The following is a 17,848-nucleotide window of genomic DNA, read 5'->3' as shown; positions in this document are numbered from 1 at the left end:
TCCAGTAGCACCTTAAGGATGAACAAAATTTCCCAGTATATAAGCTTTCATGAACCGAAGCTTGCTAGAAAATTTTACTGGTCCTTAAGGTGCTACTTAGGGAGGGACAGCGGCATGGTATAGCCCGATCTCATCAGATCTCTGAAGCTAAGCAGGGTCAGCACTTAGAAGGGAGACCACCGATGAAGGCAGTGGCAAACCACCTGTACTTCTCACTTGCCTTGAAAGCCCCTTGCTGGGGTTGCCAGAGGTCAGCTGCAACTTGATGGCACTTTAAACGCACAAGGCGCTACTGGATTTGAATCAACCACTCCATCACCTTTTCAGTAATAAGCTCATCAGTTTCCTTGTTCCTGAATGACCCTCCACCCCCTACTTCTGTCTTCAAGTAACAAATACCCCTAATCCTTCCAGACCAGCATGGTTTACAGTGTGCATTTATCACGGGAAAGAAGTTTGCTAGTGGATTGTATCACAGACATATTATGCATAGATCAACATGGTGTTGGTCAACGAGATCAAGTGGGAGGGGCATGTTTAGTCAATACTGCAGTGGTGTATCTCAAAGGGCCTACTGCCACTGTTGATATGGTAAGCCTGTGTATACCACCTATGGTGTTTTGATGCAGCAGCATAGAAAAATGCTCAGGTCGGCAACTGGAAACAGCAGAATCAGAGACACCGGGAAGAAGAAAGCAAAGCCAGTCCTCATCTTGGCTGCTGCTGGTTTCTGCCTTCCTTGTTTACTGAATGTCCCATCATATCGGTTGTATTGACTTACTCTGTGTAACCTACCTCGAGTCCAAGTGAGAAAGGCGGACTATGGGGGTTACCACACTTTGTATTCCCAGCGATGTATTAAGAGTTTGAAAATGTTATAAAAAAACATCACTTTAAAAGGGTTTTTGGATACCACGGCTTATAAATGGTTGGAAGACGTCTTTACAGTTAAAGGGGCCAAACAAAGTGCGAACAGTATTTTTTTATAACGTTTTCAAACTCTTAATACATCGTTGGGTATACATAGAAAGTGCAAACAGTATTTTTAATAACATTTTCAAACTCTTAATACATCGCTGGGAATACAAGTAGGGTAACCCCCTTTAAATAACAAAGAAATAAAAATGCTTCAAGGGGCCACTGCAGAGGCAGGGACAAAAACCCAGCCAGGTCCCCGATCGTCCACCATATAAACGAGTGATTGCAAACTATCTCCAAACCACCACCAGTGGGCGACTGAAACGCTTCTAGGTCTTTGGTGTACTTGCGTGAATAAATGGAGTTAGGGTTACCGGGTCCCTCTTCGCCACGGGGTAGGGGGGGAGTTCTGGGGGCGGAGCCTGAGAAGGGCAGGGTTTGGGGAGGGGAGGGACTTCAATGCCATAGAGTCCAATTGCCAAAGCGGCTTTTTCTCCAGGTGAACGGATCTTTATCGGCTGGAGATCAGTTGTAATAGCAGAAGCTCTCCAGTTACTACCTGGAGGTGGGCAACCCTAAGTGGAGTCCTAGTAGTTTGGTCTTTTCTAGCGAGCATGCAGACTGAATCTTCTCTAGGTGGGCGAAGGGAGCATAACGGAACGTCTATGGGGACAGATTGGCCTTGGAAGGACGCACGCGGGAGGGCGTGGGGAGGCCCCGAGGAGGGCTTGGGAGAGCAAGACTGGCCACTGACCGAAGGGGAACCAGAGAGGCAGAAGATGTTTTGCACGGGAGAAAGGAGGGGCAGCGGCGGGCGGGCGGGCGGCGCACGTGGGGAAACCCCCCTGCGCTGCGTGCGGTCCTGGAAGCAGGTACACCACTGCAGGGCCCTAGCGGCGTCTGGAGGAGGGCTCGGCTCGGCTCCCCTCGGAGGGCGGGCGAAAGGTCCGCTTTCGCCTTGACGCGCCGTCCAGCGTGCTGCAGGCGGAGAGCGCCGGAGCGCTTCCAGTCCTCCCCCCCTCTTCTTCTCCCCTCCCCGGCGGGGCGGCTGGGGGGGGGGGCGCGCCCCCTCCCGGGCTGTGCCCAGCGCCTGCAGCCCGCTTCGCAGGGACGTTCCGCACGCAGGCAGGCAGGCAGGAGGCAGGCAGGGGCTGGGCGTCTCTGGCCCCCGCTCTGAGCCTCGCCCCCTCCTCCGCCTCCCTGCCTGCCAGCCCCGCCTCCCCCCGCTGCCAGCCCGAGCCCAAGCCGGAGCGGAGCCCGGGCGGCTCATTGCGGAGCGAAGCTGCAGCCGCGATGGCCACCACCGTCACCTGCACCCGCTTCACCGACGAGTATCAGCTATACGAGGAAATTGGCAAGTAAGGAGCCGGCACCGCGCCGCGCACGAGCCGGCCTGCGGGGGCCGCGACCCCCTGGCCGAAGCCAAGGCCCCGGGAGGGCCGGCGAGCGGATGGAAGAGGAGGCCCGGCCGGTGGCTTGGAAGGGGCTGGCCGTGGGGAAGAGGAGGAGGAGGAGGAGGAGGAGGAAGGGGCCGCCCTTCTGCTCCTCGCGCCCGCCGCCCCTCCCTGCCTGCGCCTCTATGGGGCTGAGCCGGAGGGTCCGGCTGGGGAAAGGAGCGGGGGGGGGGGGCCGCGGGGGTCAGGGAGAGGCTCGCCCGCGCTGCGCAGACATGACGCACGTTGCAGAGCCGCGGACGGCAGCTCGCGCGGGGGGAGGCGAGGCTCGCAGGCGCGGCGGAGGAGTTCCCCTTCTCGCAGCCCCCGGAGCCTGCTTGAGATGCTTGGCGCAAGCGCCCTCCTGCACCCTCTCCCCCCCCCATCTCCTTCTCTCCCTCCCGCCCCCCCATCTCCTTCTCTCCCTCCCAAGTGAGCGGCGGGGGTTTACTGTCGGGCTGGAGGGGCTGCAGCTGCCGCCGCTGCGAGCCCTCCGCCGCAGTGTCTCCCCTGCTTCCCCCGGGCGCGCGGAAAAAGCACATGGCCGGGGGTGGGGAGCGGGGGAGCGAAGGCGGGAGGGCCGGCCGGCCGGCTGGCTGCGGGGAGCGCCCCGCCGGGAAGCGCGCTTGCTCCTCCGCGCCCGCTTGGGCGGCGTGGCGCGCGTGGGCGGCCGTGGGCCCGGCTAGCTGCTTGCTTGCCGCCCTGCTGGGGAGCGGGGGCGGCTGGCGGCGCGTCTGCCTGGCGAGGAGGAGGAGGAGAAGGGGAGCGGGAGGCGGCGGGGCTGCCTTCTCCGCCGGGGAGGGCGACGCCTGTCTCATTAGCGGAGGGGGGGGGGAGATTGGGAACTGCGGGAAGGGATAATTGCAGACCCTTCATTCTTGCTGCTGGGCTGTTGCCTAAAGAGTGGGGCTGGGCGAGGGTTTAATTCGAAATAAGGCACTGAAGCTCAGATCTGTTCTGACAGCCCTGCCCCTCATTCTGAATGTGTTGGGACTGGCGGCAGGTGGTACTCTGCGCATGCTCCGGGGTGCCCTCCAAGTTTGGGATGGGCTGTGGCTCGGTGGTAGAGCCTCCGCTTGGCGTGCAGAAGGTCCCAGGTTCAGTCCCCGGCATCTCCAGTTAAAGGGGCTAGGCAGGTAGGTGATGGGAAAGACCCCTGCCTGAGACCCTGGAGAGCCGCTGCGGGATAGAGTAGACAATACTGACTTTGATGGACCAAGGGTCTGATTCACTATAAGGCAGCTTCGTGTGTTCAACTTGGAGAGGGAGAAAGACAGTAGCGGCTGATGCCGGAGAAGCAAGACCTGTTACTCAAAAGGCTCATATTCAGCCCTCTACTGATGCCAGCTCTGCTGAGCGGGGGCCGCTTGGGTGTGGAACGAGCTTGACATCCTTTGCTGGGATCCTGTGGGGGCTCACCCAGTTTTGCAGCTCAAAGCTCGTGCACATGGATTTTTACAGCGAGGCTGCTTAGGCTTTCCTTTGCTTCGTGCTGATGGACAGCTCTTACTCACTGGGCGAACATGTCAGGACGCTCCATTCCACACTGCAGGAAATCAGCCTTAGGAAGTGCTGCTCCAGACAGGAAGTGAGCAAGAAGACACTGCTAGCTGAAGCCTCCTAGCAGCTGAGCGAATGAGTAAAAGAAACCTGCAAGTTTATGTGTAAAAGAGACCTGCTCACTGTGCTAAGAGGGCTCCCCCATATTGAACTGTCACCTTTAACTGTGCCTTTAACATTAACTTGTTCTGTGGGAGTGGGCAGGTGAAGCTCTTTATGGTCCGGAGGCCAACATTTTCAACTGCTACTGGCTGCAGATTAAAGCTGCTGTCAAAGTAGCAAGAGCAGGCAAGATTGTCATTCTGTTTAGTAAGCACCCCCCAAGCTGCTAGTAACAACACATTGTTTGTGATGCTCAAGTACCCAAACCTGTTTTTAATGCTGGAGCTGTGCTTAGGGACTTGTGGAGTAATAACAAAGCTGTTGAGCATGCACAAAGTTTTTTTTTTTCATCACTAGCATTTAGTAAACAACTGGCCTTTACATGGTCCATGTGTCCATGGACTGGTCCATTCATGAAAGGGGCTTGGTGAGGGGGAAGGCATGTGTGAGTACTGGGAGGGGCTGTGGCTCAGTGGTAGAGCATTTGCTGGGCATGCAGAATGTCCCAGGTTCAATTCCCGGCATGTCCAGTTGAAGGGACTAGGCAAGTAGGTGATGTGAAAGACCCCTGCCTGAGACCCTGGAGAGCCGCTGCCGGTCTGAGTGGACAATACTGACTTTGATGGACCAAGGGTCTGATTCAGTATAAGGCAGCTTCATGTGTTTATTACGGGGAGGGGCTGGGGCTCAGTGGTAGAGCACCTGCTTGGCATGCAGAAAGTCCCAGCTTCAATCCCCGGCATCTCCAGTTAAAGGGACTAGGCAGGTAGGTGATGTGAAAGAACCCTTCCTGAGACTCTGGAGAGCCACTGCTGGTCTGAGTAGACAATACTGACTTTGATGGACCAAGGGTCTGATTCAGTATAAAGCAGCTTCCTATGTTCATGTGACACAGAGGTTTGGGACATCTCCTTTTGCTTCCTGTTGGCAAATAAATTCTCACCAGTGGAAAGGTAATTTTTCCTGGGGTTGCCTGTCTCGGGCATACACATACTTCCTCAGATGGCTGGCCTTCCTAGAGATAAGCAGAACTGTAACTGTAGATCTATCTCAGATTTGCTTCTAGTATCACTTTTATGGCATCTGACGAAGGGAGCATTGACTCCCGAAAGCTTATGCCCTGGCAACCTTGTTGGTCTCTGAGGTGCTGCTGGGCTTGAATCCTGCTGTTCTGCTGCAGACCAACACGGTTACTCGCTTAAAACTCATTCACGATGTGATCCTTCTTCCTCATAAATGATGTTTCCGAAAATCTTTCTTGACATTCCCAAAAGTGTTAGTGTTTTTCAGGAACAATTTGAAGTACCTTGTAGGATAAGGAGGCTCCTGAGGACAATGGAGGACAATGGAATCCCTGCCTGTTCCAGGGTTTCTCATGCATAGTAAGAGAGTCAATGTAGTGTAGTGGTTACAGTGTCAGGCTAGCATCTGGACGACTCAGGTTTGCATCCTTGCACTGCCATGGAAACTTGCTTGGTGACCTTGGACCAGTTGTTCTTTCTTTCATCCTAAACTACCTCACAGGGATGTTTTGAGAATAAAATGGAGGAGAGATTGCTGTTGTAAACTGCTTGGAGTCCCCATTGAGGAGGAAAGCAGGGTTTCTAAAATGAACAAATATGAGACAGTTTTAGTCTAGCTGTTTCATAACTTCAGTGTTGAATGCAGTACCACCAGCAATAGTTTAAGATTTATATGGTGCAAGGATAGTTAAGCCAAATACTCCTATTCAGTAACTGGATTCAAGTCAGCACTCATGAACTAATCCTTCTGTCTGCCAGGGTGCTGCTATTCTTTCCCTCCCACAATTGCTTTTTAAAAATTCTATAATGCAGCTCTACTACCAACTTTATCCTTGCAAGAATAGTGCTGATTTGGCGGTTTCACTATTTCCCTGTCTCTTAAATCAGTCGCCTGTTCTCCTCGGTTATCTCGCCATGACTGTCTTTGATTCCTAGCCAACTGTTTTCCTGGCTGCAATTGTAGCATCACATATAGCTGCTGTAAAATGAAACCTCCCTGGTGGATTTTCCCAAGGATATGTCCCTCCCCTCCCAACCCTTTTCAGAAAAGTGGGGGGTAGCATGTGATTTTCATGAGTACAATAAAGTGTGAATTAGAGGGATGAAACCTGCAGCATTCAGAAGGACGCATGGCCTGCAGTGGCTGCAACTTCTTTTTCCGAAATGAATGGCGTTGGTGCTGTTCAGGAAATTATGATTTGGCATTCAGAATTTTTTGCCCTGAGGCTATTTATTACTCTTTGCCTTTGGGAACAAGATTAATTTCCTTTCCATTTTTCTAAAATGAAGAACCAGGACTCCCTTCTGCATTCCAAGGCCTGTTTCATAATTAGTTAGAAGGCTTGTGTGTGTGTCTGCTGGGGCGGGGGGGGGGGGCTGCCCTGCAAAGTTTGAAAACCTGGCTGCCCTAGAGGCCTGGAAGCAAAGAACTGGCTGGCTAGAACAAGCCAGCCTGATAAATTTGATCCCCCGCCCTTGCTTTTTGGCCTGTATGATTCTCTTGGGGTTGCCGGGACTCAATGCTGTAACGATAGCAGAAGCCACAAGCGGTAGAAGTGACCTGTAGAGGCCTAAACTCTAGGCCTAGCAATCCCTGACTCAGAGCCGGCCTACAGTCCTCCAAGTCTTCCTTACCTTGCACAGTTGCTTCTGTCTGCCACCAGTTGTATTCTAAGATACAGGTCGAACCTCACTTTCCCAATGAAATTTAGCCACCTTGCCTCTTGACCAGCCCTCCACAGCACATCTCTCGCCTTTCGATCAGAGCATACATTCCCTACTGATCTAGAATGCTTGGAAGTTCCTTAGGGTCTTGCCTCATGCGTGTCCTTTCTTCCTCAGTTCCTTGTTCCCCTCAGTTTCCTGTCTCGAGCATTTTTACTCCTCAAATTTCATTCACTTACCCTTCCTTCAGGCTTTTGTTCCTTCCTCTGTTGTCTACTCTACACCCATTTTTGTTGCTAATTCATAATAGTGCCAATAATGTGCCACGTGATTCTCCCTCCCCCGTAATGCTAGAACTCGGGGGCACCCAGTGAAATTAAGGAGTAATAAATTCAGGATGGACAAAAGGAAGTACTACTTTAAAAGGTAAAGGTCCCCTGTGCAAGCACTGGGTCATTCCTGACCCATGGGGTGACGTCACATCCCGACGTTTCCAAGGCAGACTTTTTTTCGGGGTGGTTTGCCAGTGCCTTCCCCAGTCATCTTCCCTTTACCCCCAGCAAGCTGGGTACTCATTTCACCGACCTCGGAAGGATGGAAGGCTGAGTCAACCTTGAGCCGGCTACCTGAAACCGACTTCCGTCGGGATCGAACTCAGGTCGTGAGCAGAACTTTTGACTGCAGTACTGCAGCTTAACACTAAGTATTACTTTACCCAATAATTAAATTGTGAATGTCATTTACAGAGGACATAGTGATAGCCATAAGTACGGGTGACTTTAAAAGGGGATTAGACAGATTCATGGAGGATAAGTTGATCAGTGGTTACTGGCCATTGTGACTAAAGGGAACCTCCACATTCAGAGACAGCAAACCTCTGAATATCAGTGCTGGGAGGCAAAATTTGGAGGGCCTAGACCTCTATTTGTTGAACTAGGGCAGCTGGTTGGTCACTGTGGTGGTTTTGAGTGGCGTAGTCTGATCTGGAGAACCGGGTTTGATTCCCCACTCCTCCACATGAGCGGTGGAGGCTAATCTGGTGAACCGGGTTGGCTTCCCCACTCCTACACACGAAGCCAGCGGGTGACCTTGGGCTAGTCACACTCTCTCAGCCCCACCTACCTCCCAGGGTGTCTGTTGTGGGGAGGGGAAGGGAAGGTGATTGTAAGCCGGTTTGATTCTCCCTTAAGTGGTAGAGGAAGTCGGCATAAAAAAACCAACTCTTCTTCACTGTGTGAAACAGGATGCTGGACTAGATGGACCACTGGTCTGATCCAGCAGAGCTTCTCTTATGCTCGCACCATTCATTTACAGAATGTAAAACGTTGAGCCCCTACCAGAGGAAGTCACTATCTAAGCTTTTGACATATGGGGGACAACAAAGGGATGGGAAGGAAATGCACACGATCGGGGGAAGAATGTGTTTATTCCAGTTGCATATGTTTAAGCTTAGTTTCAAGCCTTCAGAGAATAGATACGGGCAAAGATTCCCTCTGTCTTCACATTCAGACAAACATACACACAATGTTTGATTAGAATAAGGAGGCTTCCGCTGCCTAGCAGTTCCTTGCCAAGTTTCCCCCAGGATGACCTTGGTCCCTAGGGTTTTGACCCCTAGTCTCCCACTTCAGCAGCCCTGTTTGCTTTCAGTAGTGAAGGGGATAGACTTTATGTTTTGAGGTGCAATCTGAAGTAAGTGAGAGAAGCGGCATCATGTCCGTATGCAAATTGGTTTGAGTTAGGGTTCTCTTTTTTCTTTTGTAATTTTTAACAAACTGCCTTGTATTGAGAATATTAAGCTGCTTGCCGAGAATGACTTGCACTAATGTAAAATTTAGGCCCTTATCCAGCACTCCTAAACATTTCCACTCATTTCAGTGGAATGCCAATGTTTACGCTCATTGGATTGTGGCCTTACTTTGTTTTCTGAAAAGAGGTTATAGTCTAGCAAGAACCTCTGTACCCCGGATGGAATTTACAGCCAGTACTTGTCTCCACTGTAGAAACGATTGACCTGGTGGAGTGGGAAAGGTTTGGGGGTTGGAATTAAAGTCTTTAATTTGACCAAAGCCAGCACTCTGCTTGATAGTTTTGGGCATCATTGTCGAGAAGATCAAGATCCAGGTCAGGAATGTTAAAATGTTTGCCTTAAAGAATGTGATCCTAAGCACTTTTACATGAAAGCAAGTTCTAATGAAATCAGTTGGGCTTGCTTTCAAGTAAGTGTATGTGTAGATTCAGTCTATAATAGCGAAATACGAGAATGAAGTATCATCTGTCATGAGTACCGTAGGCTTCCTCATGAATGGTAGCGGTGGGAGATGATATAATGCATCCTTGGCATCCAGAAGGGCCTTTTCTCTTTAAAAATGCAACTTGAATATGGATGGTAAGTTTATTCATCTCTATGTATGCCATATTATGCAAGCTACCTAATGGCATATGTTCAAGTATGTATAGTACATCTCCCTCCTCCACATATACACAGTGATGGGATGCATTAAATTTGGCTGTCTTCAAGTAATGTCTGGAAGAGAAGGGAATATATATGCGTGTGTGTGTGTGTGTGTAGTAAAATGGGAAGTCAGGCATGCCCAGAATTGGGAAGTTTCCAGATTCCATATAAGTGAGTTTTTCCTGTAAAGGACCAGAAAGTTAATTTCGTAATGGCGTAGTCTATTTAAAGCTCTGACAATATTGAGATGCTAGCCCTGGGTCTTTGCAAAACCTGGCAATGTGCATTTGAAGTTCCTTGAAGTTCCTGCTGAGATATGGATATAATTGAAGAAGAATGTGGAAGAGTGGAGTGTGTGCAAGAGAGAGAGAAAGCTTTGCAAGAGTATGAAGTTCCTGCTGAGTGGAAGAGCAGGACAGAGGAAGAGGAGGATGAGGGCTCTTTTGGAGATGCATGTACAGGTGTTGAGTGAGTATTCAGAGAGGCTTTGGACATAGGAGGTGATGAGAGATTTCCTTGTAGTGGAGGCTCAAAGAGAGGTTAATTTTGGGGAACCTTAGTCATCATGCCTAATTGGCCAGTGAAGATGCAGAATACCAGCATTGTGTAGTGGTTAAAAGTGATAGACTTTAATCAGGAGAACTGGGTTTGATTCCCCACTCCTCATGAGTGGCGGACTCTAATCTGGTGAACTAAGTTGGTTTCCCCACTCCTACGCGTGAAGGCAGCTGGGTAACCTTGGGCCAGTCACAGTTCCCTTCGAACTCTCTGAGTCCCACCTACCTCACAAGGTGTCTGTTGTGGAGAGGGGAAGGGAAGGTGATTTGTAAGCCGCTTTGAGACTCCTTAACGGTAGAGAAAAGTGGGGTATAAAAACCAATTCTTCTGCTGAGATCTGAGGAGATCAGGCTAGCCTGGGCCATCCCGGTCATTATCTAGACCCGCAATTTTTTAGTAATTTTTTAACTTAAGAGGCCCTGGGGACCATGACTGTGCTTTCCCTTGATCTACAGCTATAGAGACTTGAGCAAGAACACAAGATACCCAATCTAGTTGCTGGCACTATAGAACATCTGGGCTGTGAAAGTCTTCTCCTAGTTTAGCTTTTAATCTGGTGCACACTGGTTACTGTTATGCGTCACAAAGAAAAAAAATAGATCTTGCACTTGTCATATGTAAAGGCAGTTGGGAAATTAGTCTGGGACTGCAAGAGACTGGGCTGCTCGGGGTCCAGAAGGGCTAGCGATTCCTTCCATTGCAGAATTTAGTGGCAGTTCAAAAGGCAGTGTGGTTGGGATCTAGAACCTGCTTACTTTTCATTCGCCGTGAGTCCTGAAGTTGTAGCGCATAAGATTGTCCACTGTAATTCAGTAGGCTTGTGGCAGGGATGGTTCTCTGGGTGGCCTTCTATTTCAGTAGGCTAGTACAGGGGACAGACCTGTTCAGACTTCTCGTGGGTAGTCAGGCTTGGTAATAAAATGGGCATCGCCTAGCTAAAGAGCTTTATGGGCACAGAGAGCACATGTGCTCGGATGGTATGATGTCACTGATTGGCTTTTCTGGAGAGCGCATGCAATAGCAATGTAGTAACGTTTAGATGCGGTGCTCGCGTTGAATGATTTTCCTCCCATTACAGGCAAACCCGAGAGCAAAAAATTTAGCACACTGCAGAATGTATCATTTAGAGGACCAGGTTTGACCCATGGGTCATCAGTTGCCATGCCTACTGTAGGTGAACAGGTGGGGAGAGAGTCCAGATGTTGATGCAAGAATAAATTGCATTGCAGTAGAGTACGCAGCTGGCAGTAGCCCTGCCTTTTGTTCCATTTTTAATATGTTCAGCCGGTGGAAGCTTGCCAACACGGTTCTGTGGGCCAGCCATGGCTAGCTTGAAACTTTTCCAACCATGGTTCAGGAATTGCTGCTCCAAGTGGTCATAGGACATGCCTACAGAGATGGTGTTCAGCATTATGTTTGTTCCTCCGCTGTCTGGGGGGCTGCCTGTCAAGAACCTTAGCTGTGTCGTGGCATTGTAGCCAGGATGTCATCTTGAGCTGCACAGAGATATGACTTTCAGGTGGCCTGCCTGTGGTAGTTTTACTCTTCTTCCCCCCCCCATTTTTTTTTATTAAAGTATGAAATAAAACTCATACATACCCATACATACAAAATATCATATTTTCCAAAGGGAACATATATTTAGAGCCATTCATAATGCTTCAAATATCAGGTTGATATTCTTACTACCCTTTATCATTACTGCCTATATACTATTGATTATTATTTTATCAGTATTTAAGCTCCATTTAAAATTAATCAAACACCCTAAAACCATAATGCGGTTACACATAGGTTACCGCATTATGTATTTCCAGCAATGTATTAAGAGTTTGAAAATGTTATAAAAAACATGGTTTTAAAAGGGTTTTTGGATGCCACGGCTAAAAAATGGTTGGAAGACGTCTTCACAGCTAAAGGGGCCAAACAAAGTGCGAACAGTATTTTTTATAACAGTTTCAAATTCTTAATACATCGGTGGGAATACATAGAAAGTGCGAACAGTATTTTTTATAACATTTTCAAACTCTTAATACATCGCTGGGAATATGTTCTCTGAAACTCCTCCTCAGGTCTTCTGTTGACCAAGTACTTCAATTTTGCCATCACTGTATACTCTGCCATTTTCTCTCTCCGCTTATCAATATCAGGAATCTCTTCTTGCTTCCACACTGATGCCAGAACGTAGCTTTGCTCTGCTGAAAAGAATTGGCACACCCCCTGCCCTCACTTGTTGCTCATCCTCTGTGATTTGTGCAGGGCACTGTTCTAGCCCTTTGCTGTCTCTTTCTGGCTGGGTGTGTAATTAGTTCTCTCCATTGGCGTAATAAGGAGGATGAATGTTTCAGCAAAGGAGTCTGAAGAAATGACAAGAGTGTATTTTGGTCAATTTCCCCCCTTTCCATGTCTCTTGTGCGCGTGTTTGTGCCAGTGGAAGATTCCCTGAAAAGCTGTAATGGAGGCAGTCCCCACCGCTTGACATGCAAGTGCCGTTCAGAAGAGCAATTAAGAGGTACCGAAATAAAAGGAGGAATATTGCTGAAAACTTGGTGCTCTCATGAAACCAAGGGGTACGTATTTTCTTGGGAACAGCAAGTTCAGTTCTTGTCACAACACCTGAAGGCAGATGTAGAAACTAAAGGTTGCTCCAAAGTGAGACAAAGTAGATGAAGAAGCAGTCTGAATGAAGTCTCCCATCTTAAAGAGGTTGGAATAGCTTGCGAAGAAGGAACACAGGAATGATACAGAGGCGGAAGGCAGAAGAAAAATGGAAAGGGTGCTATTTTCTATCTTAATACGTGAACAGATGGAAGCTGACGCCAAAGGAAAGAATAGCACCTTTTACCCTCATTTTTAACAGTAAGCATAATTAACCATTGAAGCCTTTTTAAATAGGATGTGAGGCATTCACAGTTCTTTGCAGATGATTGTGTTGAGATCAGGGTTGCCATCCTATTCCTGATCCCCTGCAGAGCTACGTGTGCCTTACGCCCACTGGAATCAATGGGTTTAGGTGTGCCGTGCCTAGCCTTGCAGCTCTGGATGCATAACAGGCTACTTTCCGTGTTTTTGTTCAGTACACATGCAGCGCAATCCTAAAGCAAGTTTGCTTCGAAGTCAGTCCTACAGACTTGAACGGGACTTGTTGCTTCTGAGGACTGATGTCTGAAGATGCATGCTGCACCTGTTCTAAAGCAGATGCCAGGGCTACTGTAAAGCTTCAGGTTTGTTTTGCACTAGGAGCTCCTAAATCCATGGATTTCTTCTCAGCAGAGTCATATCTGTTTCTACTTCTGTGTGGATCACAGTGAAACAACTACATTACTTTTCCCCCCCTTTTATAAAAAGAGCATAATAGGCCCGGACTTATTTTTAGTGCCTATGGTTATGGAGATTAAAATGTGAGTTGGCCATAATCAGTGCAATTACACTTACCAAACTCAGCAGGTGGCTTTAGGCAATAGCTCTTACATCCTGTGCAGATTAAAAAATTAGGATTTAAGGGGCAGGCTGTGGAATGGCTTGTTTGATTGCCTCCCCTTCTTTATGTAAATTTGCCTGCCCCAGTTCAGTGTTGCATGCAGTGGTGGGCAGTGCAGATTAACGTGCTTGCAAACTCTTGGGCCGTTTATGCAGGGTCAATTTTGATGCTCGCTCAAAGCTCTTTTTTTAAATGCGACCTTTAAAATGCCTATTCATGGTCCCGATGCAAAAGGAGAAATTCCACACACCCCACTTGCCTGCTCCTTCGTTTGCATAGCCATTGGCAGTGGTCGTTTGCATAGCTAAGCCGTGTTTGTGATTTTTCATGGTTCCTTCAGTAAATGCTTCGGTGCGGGGGTGGAGCAAATACAAAAGGTCGCGTTAAAGGGGCTCTTAAGAAATGTGAAGCAGGTATGCGCCGGCTTCGCAGTCACTTCCTGAATGAAAAACTCAAAAAAATATGCGGGGCACTTCAGCCTGCAACGTGCTGCTAATTACCAAGCATAAATGGCCTTGGAGACCATTGATGGCTACATACTGCACCGTATTTGATTAGAGGGGGCAGGAGAAACGTATGTAGAAGGTGAGGGGAAGCATAGGATCATGTGGCTTTCTCCCAATCTCTGAATCCTAGATTTTACTCTCTCTGTGTGTAAATATGCACTGGAACTCAGAGTGGGGATGGGAAGAACCTGCACTGAACTCCTCAAAGGAAGAGTGGGATACAGTTTAAGAAGTCAGTTTTGGCTGCAGTACTAAGAACACTTTTCCTGGTAGTAAGCCCCACTGAGTAAAAACGGGGCTTTGGAATAAACCTTCGGATTGCGAATTTTTGGTGGAAACTAGTATTCTGTTACATAATGCATTCTAATAATAATACTTGGCATTTATGTAATGCTTTCAGTGTTCAGAGCACATTATCTTGTTGCAGTCTTAACCACAGCCCCATAAGGTAAGCCAGAATTCTTATGCCCATATTGCATGTGGTGAGAGAGAAAGGGTTGCCTAAAGCTACCAAGTGAGTTTTCGACATATACAAGGTTTAAACCAGGGATCTCCCAGTTCATTCTCTTAGCTATGACAACAGCTTGGGTTACAAGTTTCATTGGGCATGTGAAATAATATGACTGTTTTGGTACATGTTAAGTCATCACATGCTTTTATCTGGGAAAGGAGGTGGGATTTAGTCTTTAACATGGGTTTGAAGGAATTCCCATTATGGAAGACAGTGGATATTTTGGACAGAATCAACTTGTGTTACTTTTCCAGTGCAGGGATCCCTCTGTAGCCCCAATGCAGTAGAAATTGCCTCTGACACATTGCTTGGCAGCATTTTTCCATTCCCTCCATTAATTTAGTTCTTGGTGAATCTCATCCATCAAAGGGGTGTGTGTGTGGTTTGTTCAGGATTAATTCATTTGGAAGAAAAGAAGGTAATCTTGTGAATGTGCCGCAATTTGTGCTCTTTTATTATAATCATTTAATCACTGCATGGTTCTATACTTGGAATCAGTAATGTGAATTACAGTAACCACACACACACAATCTGAATGTTAAGGGGTGGCTAATCTGCCATAAGCAATCTTAAATATGCGATCTTACCTTCTAGTAAGTGTTTTAAGAATAAGCCTACTGGCAAGCCGGACCACTAATTTTGCATATGTTGCTGATGCTACAGATGTTGACAATGTAGCTCAAAGTAGGTGGAAATTCCTGTGACAAGAGTCTTCTTTTAAACTCTATGTTGGATGATAGTAGTAATGGTGGGAAATAGCACGAGAGGTATTTCTGCTTCAAAAACAGTAAAGCAAGGGAATTGCGTCTTCTTGAGAAAAGTTTGGGTCAGTCCTATACCATTGGTGCTTATCAGAATTTTTGGTTGTGGCTCCATTCTTTCTGGTGAGTTAATATCAGCCGTGGCATAATGCCAGTATTAATTGGTTGCGTATATGGGGTTGCCTTCTTAATCATAGTGGTGTGGAGGAGTATTGGTTAGGGAAGTGATCTCCTATGCTTTATAATTGTTGAAATGATAATTTGAGTCGCCCTGGTGTCAGAAATGGCTGGGGATTTGATGCTTGTGTAACCAAATGCCATAGCCATCAGGGTTCCTTGAGTAGTTATGTACAGAAGATAATTTAGGAAGGTAAGATCACTGTTGCCCTGTGCACATGTGGAAACTCCCCTAGCTGTTCAGCTCAGTCTTTTGCCTCGTTTGGTCAACTGCATGAAGTTACCTGGCTTTTAATATGAATGGAACTGGAGCAGAAATGAAATTTCAGAAACTTTCAAAGTATAGCAACATTTTAAAGGTTTGTATCGTGCAAGGAGCCTTCTCAGTTAGCTAAGGGAGTAATTGGATCCAACCTAAAATTTGGATGCTGAAGATGAATTTTGCTTTGGCATTTGGTGAAGGAAATGTTAGTTATCAAATATATTCAAATGCTGTTGTGAATCTGGTTCTCTCAGATGTTGACACGAAATGTACCTCTCTAAATGTAATCCCCCCCCCAACTGGGTAGATCTGTTGTTTTAACATTTGAGGAGTCCTTTTGTCTGGTGAATTGCTATAGAAGACTGAGGAGAAAATGGAAAGCAATATAAGGGAGGAAGAGGCTTGTATTGAGGAAATAAATTGATCAGAGAGGGACTGGAGAGCCGAAGGCCTGAGAGGTGCCCGTGATCATCCACATGCATCCAGCAGGGATTCTCCTAGTGGCTAAATAAAGGCCTCCTTATACAATATGTGAGTAAAGAGTTGAGTTGGAGGTTTTCCCAACGTGACTCTCATTTCATGTCTGACCGGGGACTTGCTTTTAAAAAAGTATGTAGGGGGGCAAATTAGAGGGGCTTTTAGCCTTCCCTCGTTTCTATCCTGCACTGCTTTCGATGGGGAACAAATGGATGGGGGGGGGTTGGTTTCTCAGCTGAATTTTGCTGTCCTGTAACTGAAACCTACTAGATCCGTGTTGGCGAACCTATGGCACGGGTGCCACTTCCGGCACTCGTAGCCCTCTCTGCCGGCACGCGTGGTTCCTCCAAGCCGCTGGCCTTTCCGGCTCTGCCTTGCCCCGGATGGGAGAGGCTGTAGCCCAGGGGTGGGGAACCTCCGACATCATTGGCGGTGGCCCCCGGACTCTCCCACAGAAGCTGCCGCCATTGCCGCCACTGGAGCGTGCGTGGCCGGCCAGGTGGGTGGGAGAGCGGGGAACAGAAGCCGAGCGCCCACACTCGGCATGGCCGGCGGCTTCTCCGGCGCCCTCTGGGCCTGTGTGGGTGGAGGGGCGTGGCTGGCCGGTGGGTGCGAAGGAGGCGTCCTCTGCCCTACCCTGCTCGCCTCTCACTAGCCTGCCGCCGCCGCCACGCCCCACCGAGTGGCAAATCCAAGGCAAAACCTCCCATGCATAAATGGCCTCTTTCTTTTTCTGTCGCCCTCTGTCCTTTTCTTTCCCTACTTTTCTTTCTCTCCCTTGCTCCATTTCCTTCTCCCTTTCTCTCTCTTTTTCTTTCTTTCTCTCCCTCCCTCCCTTCCCTTTCCTTCTCCCTTCCCTTCTTTCCTTCCTTCCTTCTTTCCCTCCAGCGGCTTCTCCGGCGCCCTCTGGGTCTGTGCGGGCGGAGGGGCATGCAGTCCTATTCCACCTTTGAAGTGCCCACAAGCCATCCTCCAAACACCTTTCCATTTGTCTTGATATGTAGAGAGAAAACACTAAGGAACTAGTTGCCAATCTCCAGGTACTAGCTGGAGATCTCCTCCTATTACAAGTGATCTCCAACCAATAGAGATCAGTTCCCCTGGAAAAAATTGCCACTTTGGCAATTGGACTCTATGGCACTGAAGTCCTTCCCCAAACCCCGCCCTCCTCAGGCGCAAAAACCTCCCACTCAAGGCAAAGAGGAACTTGGCAACCCTAGCCTCTCCCTCTGGGCCCCCTCTGGGGGTGGTATTCAGGTTAAATTGCCGCATTGGCACTCGGCGATAAATAAGTGGGTTTTTGGTTGCAGTTTGGGCACTCGGTCTCTAAAAGGTTCGCCATCACTGTACTAGATCTAGCCTCGTCCCTCTGCAGCATTGGAGAACAAGTCCTATGATGATTTTTTTTAGACCCCCCCCCATCAACACAGTATCTCTCCCTCTTAACTTCATTTCTCTCTTCTGGTCCCCTTCCAGTATATTGAACGTGACTCCTGGAAGTGGACACAGTATTCTAGATCAGGGCTTCTTAAACTTTTTACACTTGTGACCCCTTTTCGCCCGAGAATTTTTTACGCGACCCCGGGTATATAGGTATATAACATAGGTATGCAAATGAAACATTTACAGATAATAAATCATAAAGAAATTTATTTTAAAACAATTCTTTGGTCTACATATAATTTTACCATTTACTGTTGCCAAATTTTTCATGATCCCCACATTCAGTTACGCAACTCCCATATGGGGTCGCGACCCATAGTTTAAGAAGCTTTGTTCTGTATGAGGTTTGATTAGCATACTTCTTGTGACTTGTATTCTGTGCTTTTAACCATCCTGCTAATACAACTGTACATCCCTTCACTGTCATTATCTTTTTGCCCTTGTCTTGTCTGACTTATGGCGATCCCTGCTGAGGTTTTCAAAGCCAGAGACGTTCAGAGTGGGTTTGCCATTGCCT

The 17,848-nt window shown here is 48.2% G+C and overlaps 1 protein-coding gene across 7 annotated transcripts in view; it reads left to right on the top strand.

The window, feature by feature from the left end:
- Positions 1 to 2,146: 2,146 nt before the first annotated feature.
- CAMK2B (calcium/calmodulin dependent protein kinase II beta) overlaps positions 2,147 to 17,848 on the top strand; it is a 209,991-nt gene continuing 194,289 nt past the window's right edge. For all 7 annotated transcript variants that reach the window (XM_056859956.1, XM_056859953.1, XM_056859955.1 and 4 more), the window contains exon 1: positions 2,147 to 2,276. In XM_056859956.1, the coding sequence (XP_056715934.1) occupies positions 2,212 to 2,276 (65 nt within the window). In that variant the 5' untranslated portion in view covers positions 2,147 to 2,211. The remainder of the gene's footprint in view (positions 2,277 to 17,848) is intronic.

Source organism: Euleptes europaea, chromosome 14 (genome assembly GCF_029931775.1).
Source record: "Euleptes europaea isolate rEulEur1 chromosome 14, rEulEur1.hap1, whole genome shotgun sequence".
NCBI classification, from domain to species: Eukaryota; Metazoa; Chordata; class Lepidosauria; order Squamata; family Sphaerodactylidae; genus Euleptes; species Euleptes europaea.
Note: the sequence above shows the minus strand (reverse complement) of the source record. Positions and strands in the feature narration are given on the sequence as shown.